The 16,618-nt window shown below is 34.5% G+C and overlaps 2 protein-coding genes across 3 annotated transcripts in view; one reads left to right on the top strand and one right to left on the bottom strand.

Annotated features, from left to right (window-relative positions):
- Positions 1-6,123, top strand: part of LOC135212593 (N-acetyl-D-glucosamine kinase-like) — a 94,477-nt gene extending 88,354 nt beyond the window's left edge. For both annotated transcript variants that reach the window (XM_064246149.1, XM_064246148.1), the window contains exon 9: positions 3,199-6,123. In XM_064246149.1, the coding sequence (XP_064102219.1) occupies positions 3,199-3,738 (540 nt within the window). In that variant the 3' untranslated portion in view covers positions 3,739-6,123. The remainder of the gene's footprint in view (positions 1-3,198) is intronic.
- LOC135212594 (nucleolar protein 9-like) overlaps positions 1-16,618 on the bottom strand; it is a 48,227-nt gene that overhangs the window by 571 nt on the left and 31,038 nt on the right. Inside the window, 4 exon segments of the mRNA XM_064246151.1 lie at positions 7,932-8,021; positions 9,224-9,303; positions 13,110-13,215; positions 15,167-15,334. Of these exon segments, the coding sequence (XP_064102221.1) occupies positions 9,224-9,303; positions 13,110-13,215; positions 15,167-15,334 (354 nt within the window). The 3' untranslated portion in view covers positions 7,932-8,021.

The following is a 16,618-nucleotide window of genomic DNA, read 5'->3' as shown; positions in this document are numbered from 1 at the left end:
CATACTTTCACTGTACCAAGGTACCCTTCAACCTCATAATCAATTCTTGTTTAAACATGTCTTAATTGTGTGATGCGTGGCAAAGAATAAATTTTTTTTTCATTGCCTCTGGATGACAGATAATAATTGTTGGCAAATACAGAAAGTTTTCTTGATAGAAAATGACAGAGGCTGCTGCTTCCCCTTGTACACAGTATTAACATAATAAGGTAATACATAAAACTATGACAATACTAACTAAAGTTTTCAGCAAAATTATTGGACTTAACATTTCTGGTATAAGTAATGAAAAAATTCATCTATCTTTGAAATAGGTTAGAGAAATTAAAATGTGCTGGAAGTAAATTCAGTGTGTAGAATAATGTGAGTATAAGACATAACTAACCATAATTAGGTTACCACCATACCATCATGAACCAATGAAAGTACATTTAAAAGTAATTTGCAGAAATGTACAAAAAAATTAATGACTGGTTCCTTAACTCTTGTAAAGTTTGGGTAGTGGACAAACGAGTGCCTTACTTAAGTCTGAAGCTTTGGTTTAAGTGGGTGACTAAGTGCAGTCAGAAAAATTAAAGATCCTGCTACTAGTTAACATAAAACATTCCTCTCAAGAAAGATGAAGAACCTACATTTATAGGGCACCTTACTACTTATTTTGCTTAAGTCAGTGCTACCTCTTATGGAATGCATTTTTTTATGGTCTTGTTACAGTGTTTGTTTTCCTGATTTTTTTTTTTAATAGCTCCAGATTTATGAGTACCATAAACATGCCCTGTTCATGAACCATTGCTTTAGGCTGCTACAATTCTTCAGAATTAAGTTATTTTTTCTACCCAGTAGAAAGGTAACACCTAATGTGTTCTTGCGTGAAGCAGGATAACCAATGTTTTAAACCTGGTTCACAACACTTCTGATCATAGCAACATCCATTGTCACAATGTTCGGCCAAGAGCTACTTGCCCTTTAAGTCAAGATCCTTACTAGTTAGTTGGCTGTTAATGACATACAGTCATCCTCCTGGGAGAAAGGGCACTGACAGTGGCAGCAACTGAAGTAGAAGCTGTAAAGGCTGGAACATGACTGGAAGCAGCATAAGTGCTATTATGGAAGAGAGCATCACTGGTAGCAGACAAAACTCTGAAAGACCAAATAGAGGAACAACAGCATGAACTGCAGAACTGGTATGAGAAGCAGCCCTAATTGTGGCAAGATCCACATCAACACAGAAAAGGTGGTCAACACAATAAAAATAGGTCAGTTGGAGCTGATAAGGATATCTGCCAACTTTTTGTCAAAGAAGCTATCCTGCAGGTTCTGTCTTAAAGTTGGACATACCTAACCAAAATATTGGTAGAGGTAGGAATAACTGCTTGGTCAGACGAGCAAGAAACTGAAAACTAGACAAGACATCAGGTGAGAGGAACTCCTTCACTGAAGTAATCGCCAATCACAGATATGGAATTATATGTGATTCAGGTCACAAATCATTGAGTCTCTTTATACCCTGATTAATGTAAAGTAGCCTCAACCTTTAAGTTTTCCAGATGATTCTTTGGGTACCTCTCTAAGCGCTGTACAAAATTACAGGCTTCCTAGAGAAGCAAAAGGCTGACTTCATTTTCATTAAGGTTCCCCTACCTTTCCATCAAATGTGGCAACTGTTCCTATGACCAAACATAATTCAAAAGTTTATCAACTTTAGCCCCACAACATTTAGCTTAGAGAAAAATTTTAAAGGACTCATTTCTCTGTCCAAAAAGACTGCTGTCACTACATTAAATCACAGAAGTTTGACGTCTGGCTACTTCAGACATTTTCTCAGTCAACTGGAAGACAACCAGTCCCCTCCCATGAGTGCAGACGTATCAAAAGAAAAACATCATATTGAGTGGGAGTTTGAGGAACAATGGTTCCCCAACCTGTTTGAAGGGAATCTTTCATACTCTACAGTTGCAAGATCTATTTTCTAACCACTGTATCATTTATCAGCAGGTTGGAAAATCTATAATCCATAATTGTGACAACCTTGATTTTACATTAACTAAAAGAAAATCCTACAGATATCAGCATTTTAAAGTTAGGCTTCTATTTCTGAGAAGTTTATATTTCATGGTATTTCCTAACAGAAAAGTATTATTTCCACATTGACATTTCATGAATGTGCACTGAACACATTCATTTACCACTCAAATACACTAATCTCTCAAGTTATCTTTTAAATTAACAATAAGTATAATGCATAATTAAGATTAGATAAAAAAAATTCTTTGAATTACTGATATCTCTGGGATATCTTTAATATTTGAGTGAAGGCTAAACTACACATTTTAATAATAGAGCTATGTTGAAGATTTCCTTCCCCTAAGGACATGTGCTTAGGTAATGAAAGTGGAGTGTCCCATAACCTGGGAAGTTCTTTTGGGAAAAAAAACTTTACATCCAGACTAAACAACTAAAATATGAAATACCTACTTAAATGTAGTGTTAAAATTGCTATTCCACATCAAACTAGTCTGAGATCCTATCCTAAAAATTATAGGCTGTGGTATAAATAATGCCATACAGTCAAAAAATTAAAAAAGTCTAATGAATAGCTTGACATGAAATGCTATCTATTATCAAACCCTGGACTTAATTGCCAAACTCCCATGCAAGGTAACTTCAAGGGGATATTTCCCATAGCATGTCTGCTTTATTTAGACTCAAGAAAATCACCATTGATGCCAAATGTCAAAATATTTAAGATTAATGTCAACAGTCTATGTATTACAAATGTTGCAACCACTTTTGGTGAAGTAGTACCTGCCCCTCATTTCTTTGTATATACAGAGAAAGTGAAACACAGACACCTTTCTATTTTTCCTTATCCGATACAAAATTGACTCAAAAACCTTAAACAACCAGTGTAAAAAATTAACTTGTAAATAATCAACTGTAAATACATGTATGCTAAACACCTGGGTTTTCAGAATCTCAGTTCCTTCAAGCTGCAAAGTGTTAAGTAACAGAAAATTGTACATAAATTGTGCATTTTGGTGTATGTACGCTGTGCTTTTCAAACATTATGCATGGAAATTTTATGGAAACACTGTCTGTTGGTACAACAGTTGTGTTTGAAGGTATACACACTCCAAAGCAAAAATGTCTCCAATCAACTATTGCTGAATCTATTACTAATAGACATTTCCTTTGCAGGTGACTAGTGCTCTTGGTGCTATATACATGGGAGCAAAAGAAGCTGGATATGATTTGCCTCGAGACTACACCAGGAATGTGCGCCCATTCTTTACTTATGTCCAGCCAACTCCAGTGTCTCTTGCCAAGGTTGCTGCTCTTACTCCAAAAACCACCCCAAGAAATACTCCAAAGAACACTCCAAGAAGCACCCCGCTGAGTACCCCAAAAATGAGGCAAAAGTTCACTCATGATGTTGAGGAAGAAGAACAAGCCAATGGACACAGCAATGGGCATGCTAATGGTCACTCTAATGGCCATAGCAATGGACATGCTAATGGACACTCCAATGGGCACAGTAATGGACATGCTAATGGCCATAGCAATGGGCATGCTAATGGCCACAATAATGGACACTCCAGTGACTATGAACTTGGTTATGCAGCTGGATTTGCCAATGGTCAGGCCTCAGTTTTTGAGAATGCTCATGCTAATGGAGCAGGAAATGGATTCAACTGCCCTCATGCTGCAAACCTCCTTGATGCTTCTAGCAGCCGCTAGAAAGGCATCCAATTCCAGAGGTATTTTAACTAGGCTCATACTCCAAGCTTGAATAGCTTGGCCATTCTGTTAACCAATTTAAGACATATCTTCAGATATGTTGTGGTTGACACAGATTGCTGGTTTGATAAGCAGTCAAATATCAAGCCCCTTAGTAACAACATTTCCAAGAATGGTGACATAATGACATTCTAAAATTATTTTACAAGAAAACTGTAATTCTACATAGTTGTGAAAATGGTGCATTTTTTTACAGTTATAATAAGACCAGTTAATTGTCTTGTTACTAAAAACTTGTTTCTGCCAGAATTGTCTTTCAAGTAGGGTGATGCCTGCATGTATCAAGTTCATTTTTCTATAACGTTTTCTTCAAAACTTTAAGAATAGGAGTTAAGCTTCACTTTTATTTCCATTCCAAACAATAATCCACTAGTATTTATAAATTTCAAATGTAAAGAACGTCACTAATCTAAACTTTTCTTTACCAATGACTATATATTTGAAAATTAATTGCCTATTTGTCACTGAATTTGCACTAAATATCTTTCCTGTTGTTACTGGATATATTTAAATACCTCTTCATTATAGTTTTAGTGTTCAAGCTATTTACGTTGATATTTTAGTGGAAGCTTTTCATCCATACCATTGTCTTCCACATCTCATTAAATGACATTGTACATCAACATACTGCATTGTGCAAAATTATGTAAATTTTTAATAACTTGGATATTAATTAAAGTACCTACATTAAGTACTACTGTCTTATGAGGCTATTCTGTTGAATATAATTAATTAAAAATGGACATTTAACAGTAATGCAATCTTGTAATTATATGGACAGAACTCTTTCCTCAAGATGGAGAAAATATTGTTATTGTTACAAGTGATTAGCAGTTTGATGGTACAAGCATTTTCAAGAGCCTTTGCAGGTTTCCTATTAACTGGGTTCTGAAAGATGGTTCTGAAATATTATGCTAATTGTTGAATACTGGTACTATTTAGCAACATAGGTCTCGATTATTTTTCAAATATAGCCTTTGTCTCTAAAGATTTGTAAATATATAAGGCCTGTTTATCAGTGTTAGTTGCTTGAGGTTTGCTCATATTTTGCACTTGCAGTCATTTCATTCACATTGCATGTTAGAATTGTATTTATTTTTCTTTGTAAAGATCTCTTAGTTTGTGCTGGGTCTGAAATATCAGATCTTTCTATAGCTTCACCTACGAGATTCTTAAGATTTTATAGCCTTGAGTTGACACTTTCTGTAGTAATGTTTTGAAGCCTTTACTATCAAGCAAAGAAGTAAATATCTGAAGGACCTCCAGGACAATTCAGGGAGCCAAACTAGTGACTTAATTCACCTAAGCTCAAGTTACAAATTATAAAATAGCTCTTACATGGGAAATTCTCCCTCATCTATGTTTTCCAAGTTTCAGTGGGAAGAAATATGAACTTGTGAACCATAAACTATATAATTGCAAGTTACGGCAATTCACTTTCTCGGAAAGTTTTATGATATACTACACTGAAGATATAAGAAATTTTAAAGCTACGTCTGCATCTTTTCCCGTGAGAAACTGTTCTGGTCTTTTTGAGTGCCTAAGTCGATATATTGTTATTGGTGTTCAGATTGTTACAGAAAATGTCACTTCTCTCAAGTAACAGTTGTTTTCCTTAAGTAACCTTTTAAGTGAAGGGCACATGACCTCTGTGAGGAATGTTGCCTTAATGAGTGAAGAATGTTAGTTGGTGTGGTGCTGGATTTATCTACCCAACTAAGATGTATTTTTTGTTGTTGGGTGCATATTATTTTTGTGTACATCATTTTGATAAAACTGTACATTCAGTTATGCAAGTTAGGTCAGTTTAAACTATTTTAATTAGTTCTTACTTGACCTGAGCAAAATAAAGCAATATTATACTAGTTTAATTTTTGCATTTGAAGACTTGCTGGTACTTGTTATGACTTTGTCTGGTGTGACATTGTTTTGGGGAGTTAGAAGTTTTTGTGGTTAAATCATAAGCATTTTTATACTTCTAAGGAAAATGTTACAATTAAAATACAATGACAAATGTACTTCAATGTGCTGAACAAGAAGAGGCCATAAGGAAAAGCATAACTGTCATCATCAATTTTTACTTAGAAAAGTAAGGAAAAATTTGAAAGTTGGAAATGAAAACACAGCACAAATATGTTAGTGTTTTCTTGTAATATACCATGCACCAGTGATTTATTTTTTGTGGCAGTGGCCTTCAAAGTTCAGTATGAAATTTTCTAAAGGTTAATGATAAACAGCAGCAAAGAAAGGACTATTATGAAAATAATATATTTATAAGGTTTATAGTGTCTGTACAGATTTGACTTCCTATAAACTATAATTTTCCTTATGTCTCTTATTTCATCCTTCAACTAAAATGATTTAAAGAACTTTGCATTGATGATTTTAACAACTTGGATACATCAAATTGTAAGGACATAGTACTAACTGGCATTTTACTTTAGTTTAATTTTAAAACTCCTTGATATTTGAAGCAGTTTATAGCACCATTTGTTTGTACAGGAATAAAAACTGATGCCTTTTAAGTGAAAAGATAATCCTAACCTAATCAAGTAAACTTTTGATTCACAGCAATGATTGCGTACTGGATTTTGTCTCGCATAAGCAGCTGCAAAAGAACCTGCAGTGGTAAAGTTGATTCTGCCTGGCGCAGGAATGAAACCGAGATGTACGAGGGGTAAAGCCCAGTGACTCTGACAGCCTAAATAAATAATGTGAAAAGAGTTCTTGCTGATGAGCAACAAACTAAAGCTGTAGATTTGTGCAATGAAAATATTATAGGTATCATTTGAAACCCATACTTATATAAGTAAAGGGTCACGATGAAACGGAAACTAAGTGCTTTGACTTCCATTCCTGCAGGTAAGGCAGATATTCAGGTAAATACTTCTGACCTTTAAAATTACAATACAATTGAGGTACAAAGCCTCCTATGCTCCATTCATAAGCATTAAGTATATTTCAAATGACAACTATAAATGATGTCTGCAGGTTAGCAGTCAACTATACAGAGAATCATTATCAACGAATAATCAACAAACATTCAAGTGTGCAAAAGGAATAATTTCAACATCACATTGGGATTAAATCCAAAACTCAATCAACAAACATTCAAGTGTGTAATAGGAATAATTTTGTCATATTGGGATCAAATCCAAAACTTAAATGAAGGGCAAGGGTGCTACCAAATGACCCATAAAAGTCATGGAAGTTGGAACCTAAGCACCTGAACAATGTCAGCAGCTTTAACTGGAAAGGATGCACCCCTTGCATAACATGAATCTTACACAACTTTCCATTCCATCAGCAACTACAGTGACAGCATTTCATTTAAATTTCCCCCCTTCTGAGTGAATATGAAGGAAATAAACAACATGCTGTCATGTGTTGCAGGAATAAATTCCTGCCTCAAATCCGAATCCAACCCACCCAAGACCCTCAAATGAAAGTTAAAGGCACTACCAACTGAACCACACAAGCCATGAAAGAAGTTGGGACCTAAGTACAGTACCTGCACAGTACCTGAGGCTTTACCTAGACAGGCTACACACCTGCACACCTGTGAGTTTTACCCAACTTCATAACCCCACAGGCGACTCAATAGCATTTCATTCAAATTACCATTTTAGAGTGAATGTGAAGGAAATCATCAACACTCATAAATAATAGCACTATATTTCTACCTCACATTGGGAGCAAACCAAGACTCAAATCAATGGCAAGGGTGCTACTAAGTAGCCCACACAGGTCATAAAAGAATTTGGACCTTTAGCACTTATAGTGTGCCTGAGGCTTTACCTGTGCATGCACAAAGAATGAGACTGTTACCTTTTTGGAAATGGGATCTTCACATGGATGAGCAGTACTACTGGCTGACTGCTACTCTCTTTCCTCCTCTTTTTTTTTTTTCCAGAGGGACTGAAGCTTTTGGGATGATTTTGTTGCAATTACAATGGCTAATTACCAGAAATGGGAAAGTGTGGAACAAGTACTTATTATACTATAAAGTATTTCAATTAAGATGACTAACACTCAAATTTCAGGTTCAAAAAGCTATTTTAATTCAGAAGGTACAGCAAAAATACAACTAATTTTGAATTAAATACTTGAAAATAGCAATAATAAACATTTACCATAAACTTCAACAACCATGCAGTCCAGTTTCTGTGCAATCTATGATGCCTCTTCCTTTTTCTTTTTCTTTTTCTTCTTTTTTGGTTCTTCTGTAAAAAATACAAAACAACACCAGTGTGAAATTAAAGTTTATATAGTATAAGGAAATGTATATGTATAAAATTCTCTGCAAAACTCAGAGCTATGTTTACATTTTATATGATACATTTATTTCTAAAAAGTTGCTCAAGAATTGTATGCTGTACCTGACTTCAGTGAAATAATGTAATATTTCAGTCTTCTACTTTTAAAATTAAAAATATTTTTATATAACCAGCTGTACTTGTCACAAATGTTCCCAAATTCATGTCTTGCTTGTCAGATCAAAGGTGGCGGTCTCTCTCCCCAAGAACTACCTGGACTACTCGTATATCAACCAATGACCTCACTTTTTTTAATACCATTCATGTGCTAAAGTAGATCTTGTATGGATGGAAACAGACCACAAATTATAGGCTTCAGGTGTTTATGCAAAAAACTTTTGGTATAAAACAAAATTTTGATTTCATCAAAACCATAATAATAAATTTTATGCCTGAATCTTTATTCAGGTGGAAGCCAAAAATGCCCCATGTGGATTTGCATATGCCTGTAGGACCCTAGTAGAGCATTTTCAGATTGAAGGGAGTCATGAACCAAATTTCTGTTGGTTCAAAGGTTTGTGAAACAAAGTATTGTCAAATATATCTATGAAAAGTTAATGTGCTGGCAATAGGTAAAAATCATCATTTATAATAATTAAGGAAAACTATATGAATGCAAAACCAGAGAGATGAATTGGAAACATGTAAAAGCCAGTACAGCTGTGAAGATAATGGGTGAGGGAGGTTGGGTCAGGTCACACCACCTGACCCAGGTAGCGTTAGGATTTTGTTCTCAGAGACGAGTCAAGCCAGGTAAGCACGGATTACTCCATACATGAAAGTTTGCGTTCATATACGTGTCAGAACAAAAGATAATTATGAAGATGAGCAGTAAGAAAAGGATGATAATGATTTCTCAAATTTTTCTGCCACATTTCAAATATGATCTGCTACAAATACTAATCACAATTGCAAGTCAACCAATTATGAGAAATGTCTCTAATAAAGTAGCAAAGATAGAGTGGCACTAAACCCTTGTACTATCCACTTGTAAAATAGAAGAAAAATCTAAATTATACGTAAGCGAAAATTTTGAATTATACTTAAGCAACCAAAGCAGTGCACGGACTTTGTGGGTACACACTCTTTCTTTTTCTTTCACCACCCACCTAACTATTGTAGGCTCTCAAAATCGTCTGCCTCAACCAACAGGAGACAACATTCTCCATGACCTCCTTCTGTCTTTGGCCTGTAGAGAGGAATAATTTAAAGGTGTCACTCTAGGGTCTTGTCCTCCTAAACTAAAGCCAGTTAATTTTCACAGGACATAGAAAGAGGTCATTTTTGCTGTCTTCCAATGGAATGGCAAAAGATGCTATGAATTTATTCTGATAATCAATTAGTTGGTCTTCACTTTGAAGCTGAAGGCAAAAGACAAACATGCTGACAACCAATCTGTGGCATGTTATGACCTCAGCAGTGTGAATCTGGCTGACCTGTCTTGAAAATGAAGATGACAGTGTAAAGATAATATTCAAGGCAAGGTCCAGCAATGAACCTTTCTGAAGTGGATTGAATGTAGGCTCCATACAACTCTACAAGAGGAGAAAGAGATAATTCTTTGAAGTTTAAGTTACTAACAAGGAACAACCTTCTTTAACCCTTAGACGCCTACTGGATGTATTATACGTCCACTAAAATTGTCTGTCGGGTGCTAATCGGACGTACTGTACGTCGACTACAAAAAGTTTTTTTAAACATTCGCGGAAAAATAGTTATAGGCCTAGTTTGCAAAAAATCTGAAATCATGTGCCTTGAGGGATGCTGGGAGTTCATGGATCAAGTTGTTGTTTTGTTTACAAGCGTTACCCAGGCGCGCATGCACGAATTTCTTTCTTCTCGCACTAAAAAGCACCAAAATTTTGACCTTCTGTCAACTTTGACTCAACCGAAATGGTCGAAAAACACCATTGTAAGCTAAAGCTCTTACATTCTAGTAATATTCAATGATTTACCTTCATTTTGCAACAAATTGGAAGTCTCTAGCACAATATTTCGATTTATTGTGAATTTTTGAAAAACACTTTTTCCTTACGTCCGGGAGAGGTAACTCGGCCGAAAATCTCAGAAATTCTTTCGTCATTTTGTCGTAATCTTTGCACCGTTTTATATTAGCCGTTACATAAAGTTTTATATATGAAAATGGGCACAATTTAATGTAGAACACAACAAAATATAACTCATGGTTGTAGCTTTTATCAGTTTTGAAATATTTTCATAAAAATCATGATGTGCCAAAATTTCAACCTTTGGTCAACTTTGACTCTACCAAAATGGTCGAAAAACGCAATTGTAAGTTAAAACTCTTACATTCTAGTAATATTCAATCATTTACCTTCAATATTTTGATTTATGGTGAATTTTTGAAAAAAAAAACTTTTTCCTTACGTCCACGTGCAGTAACTCGGCCGAAAATCTCAGAAATTCTTTCGTCACTTCGTCGTAATTTTTGCACCGTTTTATATTAGCTGTTATATAAAGTTTTATATATAAAAATGTGCACAATTTCATGTAAAATACAACAAAAAACAACCCATGGTTGTAGCTTTTAACAGTTTTGAAATATTTTCATATATATCACGATAAGTACCAGAATTTCAACCTTCGGTCAACTTTGACTCGACTGAAATGGTAGAAAAATGCAATTGTAAGCTAAAACACTTACATTCTAGTAATATTCAATCATTTACCTTCATTTTGCAACAAATTGGAAGTCTAGCCCAAAATTTTAATTTATGGTGAAATTTTGAAAAACACTTTTTCCTTACATCCGCACACAGTAACTCTGCTGAAAATCTCAGAAATTCGTTCGTCAGTTTGTTGTAATGTTTGCACCGTTTTATATTAGCCGTTACACAAAGTTTTATATAGGAAAATGTGCGCAACTTCATGTAGAATACAACAAAAGATAACTCATGGTTGTAGCTTTTAACAGTTTTGAAATATTTTCATATAAATCACGATAAATAGAAAATATTCGACCTTTGGTCAACTTTAACTCAACCGAAATGGTCGAAATCTGCAATTGTAAGCTAAAACACTTACAGTCTAGTAATATTCAATAAATTACCTTCATTTTGCAATAAACGGGAAGTCTCTAGCACAATATTTCAATTTATGGTGAATTTTTGAAAAAAAAACCTTTTTTTTTTTATGTCCGCACGTTACGAATTCATGCATCATTTTGTGATAATATTTTCTGTGTGTTGCTTTGATCGTTTTACAATTTGTTATATACCAAAATCATTGCAATTTAGTGTACAATAGAACGAAAAAATATTAACTCATTAGCTTTAACTGTTTTGCTCACAGTGCAATTTGTATATAATTATATATGAAATTTTTCTTTTGCGCTGTCATATGTTCCAATATTTATATATGATAATGATATTTTTTTTCATTTCTGATGGTTGCAGACTAAACTTCAGGCAATGAAAAAAAAGGAGTAAAAAATGAACTCTTAATCTTAAAAACTAAGCATGCTGTGATTTTTTTAAAAAACTTTTTTCCGCTTCCGCGCTAATTCCTGAACGCCGCCAGCATACGACAGACACTTTGGTAAATAGCGACTCAGCGTTTTAGGGTTAAGTGTTGGATGGCTCTTTCCGTTTGTGAAGTTCGTATACTGAGCTCACAAATTTCAAATAAGTGCAAAAAGGATCTGCATCCCTTGATGGTGGAAAAGACAACTTTCAGTATCGATAGTTCCAAGGGTTTCAATGCAGACATCCACTACTACCACTCCCTTTTTACCTCTAGCTCCTGCATATGATGAAATGACTGCCTCTGTGCCTTCAGACTTTCTGGTCTCAGTTACTTTGGCTACTGCTGTAACAAGTACCTTGTGCATTCCAGGTAAGCATTCTACTATTGTCTCTACTTCTTCAGTGGTTTTGATTTGTCAGGCTAAATCTGCTTCATCTGCAGCTACAGTAATTGGATTTCAAATTCAATGCCATCTACTGGCATTATCATTTCGATCTTGGAATTTCCCCTAATATTCAATTACTATCAATAGTATCCACTATTGACTCCAACACCTCAGTATCCTCACTTGCTTGAACTATGGTTCTAGCTCAACTTTTCTGCTAAAATTGGCATCTTGACTAGTTTGCTTTCAGTGCCAAATTTTGTAACTTCAGCAGTTCAATCTCAACAAATTTCCTTACCTACAGTTCATGCATCCCAGTCTAAGGCAGGCCTTCTGCAAATGGCTCTTATATAACTTTCAGTTCTAGAAGAGTCTGCCTTCTGCCTCTACGAGGCCATCTTCACCCAATATTCTGTTTGCAGTTGTTGTACAGGCAGTTTCACACTCTACCAACCTACAATATTTTGAAGGATTATTTCATTGTTCCAAGTGTTCTTCTTCAAGCAGGAGTCATTCCTCAAGATCTCATGAGCATGATAGGGATTATAGTTTGGATGACAACTAAATCACATCCATCTTCAGCTATCCCCTTTTAAACAGTTATTCCTTGAGCTCTCAAAAGACTACTCGTAGCTGCCCTCAAGAAGACTTAAGTTTGCTATTCTTCCTCACATTCTGAGTAGCTTTTGGCTAGCAATACTGATGCTTCATCTTAAGAAAATATGCTCACTGGTTCTAAATGGATGTAACTTTCCTTCTTGGCCCCTGTAACCCCCAGAGAGGGTCAAGAGATTCTAGGGATTCTTCTCACAACACTCCAGTGAGTTCAAAAGCTCCATCTATTCTTTAGAAAGTGCCAGAGATCTTATTGATTTGTTGGAATTTTCGGACAAGCATGATGGAGGCTATAAACAAACTTTACACCAGGCTTGGTTCCAGCTAGGGAGAGCCTGAATGGATTGCCCTCCAGTCAGCATGTACCATCCTTGGATCGCGCATGGGGTTAAATGGCCAACACTTCCACTGTATATATATTCAAAAAGTTATAATTTCCTATAATTAATACATATGACCAAGCAAACAAACAAGTAAAAATAAAAGGATTGCAATAAAAAAAAACCTACCTTCTTTTATGTCGTCTAAAAGATCATCTAACAACCGTTTCTTTTTCGCTGCACTATCCACTACTTGCTGCCAATCTTGCTTGTCATTTCTCTTAAACAGTCTTACCTATAAAAAAGTAATTGGAACATATTTCATCTGGATCATAATTAATTCATTATTGAGTTGTCTAGCATCACAACTACACATCATTAATGCCACAGCATGAAATCATTCTAATATCTGTTGAATGAAGCTCAACAAATTAAAGTCTTTTACAAAACTGAAACTTTTTCTCATTAAAATGAGTCTGAAATACCTTTTAAAATGAATATCACTATTGTTATCTCTGTAACTTTTAAAAGTCAGTATATCCCAATTGTTTATCTCTGTTACTAGATAAATATTCAAATATACCAAACTAAAACTTCTTGCAGTTTTCTTTTGAGGAAGGAAAAAGCAACCCACAAGATTACCGAGTATAACTTGTTTGCTTGTAAGTATTGACATAGTATTTTACTTAAAACTCAAGTACTTTCAGGCCCTAACTGTGGTGGCCCTTTTTCAAGAGATGTGAAAGGGATCAGACTGGATCATAGCCCAGCAGTCTTCTGGAACTTCTTCTTATTGTGCTGTCATTTATATGATGGTGGTCCTGGTTTCCATTCTCTTGAGTTGTTAATTCCCTTCTGTCGTTCTGATATCCTGACCTGATGGTCACATCCACATAGTAATTTTGAGGCAACTAAAGCTTTCAACAAAATCAGCAAATGATTCCTGTCAGGGACAAATTATGTATGGGAGAGCACACATATAACATAGAGAGCTTGCAAATACTTTGCCTTTGGGACCCAAAATGTTTTCTCTTGGACAAGAATCCCAATAAACATTTCTTCTTATGAAAAATTCTTTGTCCGTATATGTACACATCTGGATCAGGATGTAAAACCTTAATAGTACTGATGATGAAAACTTTATGCCCTATTTACTGTTCATACTACAGTCTCATTCAAATTTAGCAGTTTTTCTTGTATTGATCCTCGGGAGTAGTAATAACAGGTTTGGGGTGGTGGACAGATTGATCCTGTAGATAAACAATATCAAGCGCCATCGATTTGGAAAGAATCGGGCGGGAAAGAGGTGCCAATACTTCTATAGCCCATAAATTCACTAATGGCAAGTTTTACACTGGCTAAAACCACAAATCGGGCCTCTCAGGACTTCAGTTCTGCTTGTAACTTCAAGGGGGAATGTATTACGTCTCTATCTTTCATGACGTCTTTTTGTAAATTTGCTTGTGCATATACCAAGGGGTTTCTGTAGTTTTTTCTTCTTGTCTTTTACAACAGTATGTTGATTGTAAATGTAATTTTACAAGTGCAAAGAAATATTAGATAAAACATGTAAAATTAAAAAAGTTACTGAATCTTCGTTCTCAGTAAATCTATGTAAATATTTCTCAACAAATAGGCTAAGAATTTGTTACTGATTTCATTTCTTATCTGCTTTAAGAGCATTAATTATAATTTTACAAAATAAAATAAAATAATTCATTAGAAAAAACATATATAAGTTGGTAAAATTTGCGATTGTCTTGTAAAAGAGGCCTCACAAGAGGTTGTAAATGTAATTTTCAATTTCTCGTGGAAGGTAGGGATAATATTTTAGAACTGTTTTTCTTTCACCATGTACATTTGCATATCTTCCTCTTTCCATCGATGTGTTTTTTTTCGTAAATTGGCCGACCTCAAAGTTTTCCAGGCCTGAGGAGCTGCATATCAATATATTTACCTGTCTGGTAAGGGTTAAGCACCATTTGAGAAGTTACTAAAGATATGGAAATATAACAAATAATGTACATTGCAACCTGTGGGATTACTTTATAACTTTTCCTCCATTTACTACAAAGAACCATTTTAAGAAGTCATAAGGAAGTTCCTTTAAATGACTGGGGATGAAATATATATGTATTTATAATGAATGAGCTCCAAGACAAATATATCTTGTACAGTTTGGCAGCCTATAAAAATTTCGAAACATATCTTTAACAAAAATCTATGAGAAAGTACTACAATCTTACCATGAATTTAGAATAGATAATAGTACCATGTTGGTTTGCTTTCAGTTTGAATTCCTCAGTGGATAGTTCCTCACAAATTCCTGTCTTCAACTTGATAGAGGAGATATTCCACATTGCTTCAAGACTACGAGATCCATGTTTAGAACATGCAAGTGCCACGTAAGTGCCCTATGTGGAGAAAGAAGGAAAAATATGTATATATAAAACAAAGTCAGATAGGAAAACTATTACTGATAAGCAAAATCAGAATGATACAGAGGAGAATTTTTTCTACATACCAACTAAATAAAAAGAAAAAAAAGAATGTCAATATCTTAATCGATTAACTAGTGTATTTGATATGTACCAGTTAAATTATTTTAAAATCTATAAAAATCATTCCAATAAAACTCTTGCTATAGAATATTAGACTACATATTTAGATAAATAAATAAATGATTGGAAATAACATTAGATAGGAGTGGATGAAAGACAAGATAATATTGACAGGGTAAATAAAATAGCAGACAAACTCTTGAACCAAATTCAATACTGCAAATATACATGAAACTACATTGTATGATAAATATAACATTAAGTACAATAAAAAATCTAGTTTGATAATTCTTTTCTTCCAAAAGCACACTAAGCCTTCAGTCTTCATAATTACTATTTATACTATTCTCATTCAAATATGTCAAACCCACAACATTATACCCTCCAGGTAACAACATAACATCAGGCAGGAATGAGCTTTAAGCATGTAGGATAGTATGACGGAGGTAAAATTGTATGTGTAGTTTACAATCGACAGAGAACAGCATCACATCTGCACTTTAACATCAATAACAAAAGAGAAATAAATTATAATGATAATAATAAGCAAGCAAGAGTAATATCAATTTCTATGATATAACCTTCCACTTGAGCTACATTAGCCCATTTTATCTAACCCTCTTACGCTGGAGTGGTAAATAAAAAATTGTCTCCCGTGTGCCAGAGGGGTTTCAGCGCGGAAGTGGAAAAAATATTTTTTTCAAAAAATCACAGCGTGCTTAGTTTTCAAGATTAAGAGTTCATTTTTGGCTCCTTTTTTTGTCATTGCCTGAAGTTTAGTATGCAACCATCAGAAATGAAAAAAATTATCATTATCATATATAAATAATGCGATATATAATAGCGCAAAAACGAAATTTCATATATAATTGTATTCAAATCGCGCTGTGCGCAAAACGGTTAAAGGTAACAAGTTACTTTTTTTTCGTTGTAATTTACACTAAATTGCAATCATTTTGGTATATAACACATTGTAAAACGATAAAAGCAACACAGAGAAAATATTATCACAAAATAATGCATGAATTCGTAACACGCGGACATAAATAAATATTTCTTTCAAAAATTCACCATAAATCTAAATATTGTCCTAGAGACTTCCAATTTGTTTCAAAATGAAGACAAATGATTGAATAT

This window comes from Macrobrachium nipponense, chromosome 41 (genome assembly GCF_015104395.2).
Source record: "Macrobrachium nipponense isolate FS-2020 chromosome 41, ASM1510439v2, whole genome shotgun sequence".
NCBI lineage: Eukaryota > Metazoa > Arthropoda > Malacostraca > Decapoda > Palaemonidae > Macrobrachium > Macrobrachium nipponense.
The sequence above is the reverse complement of the archived record's forward strand: the minus strand, read 5'-3'. Positions and strand labels throughout refer to the sequence as shown.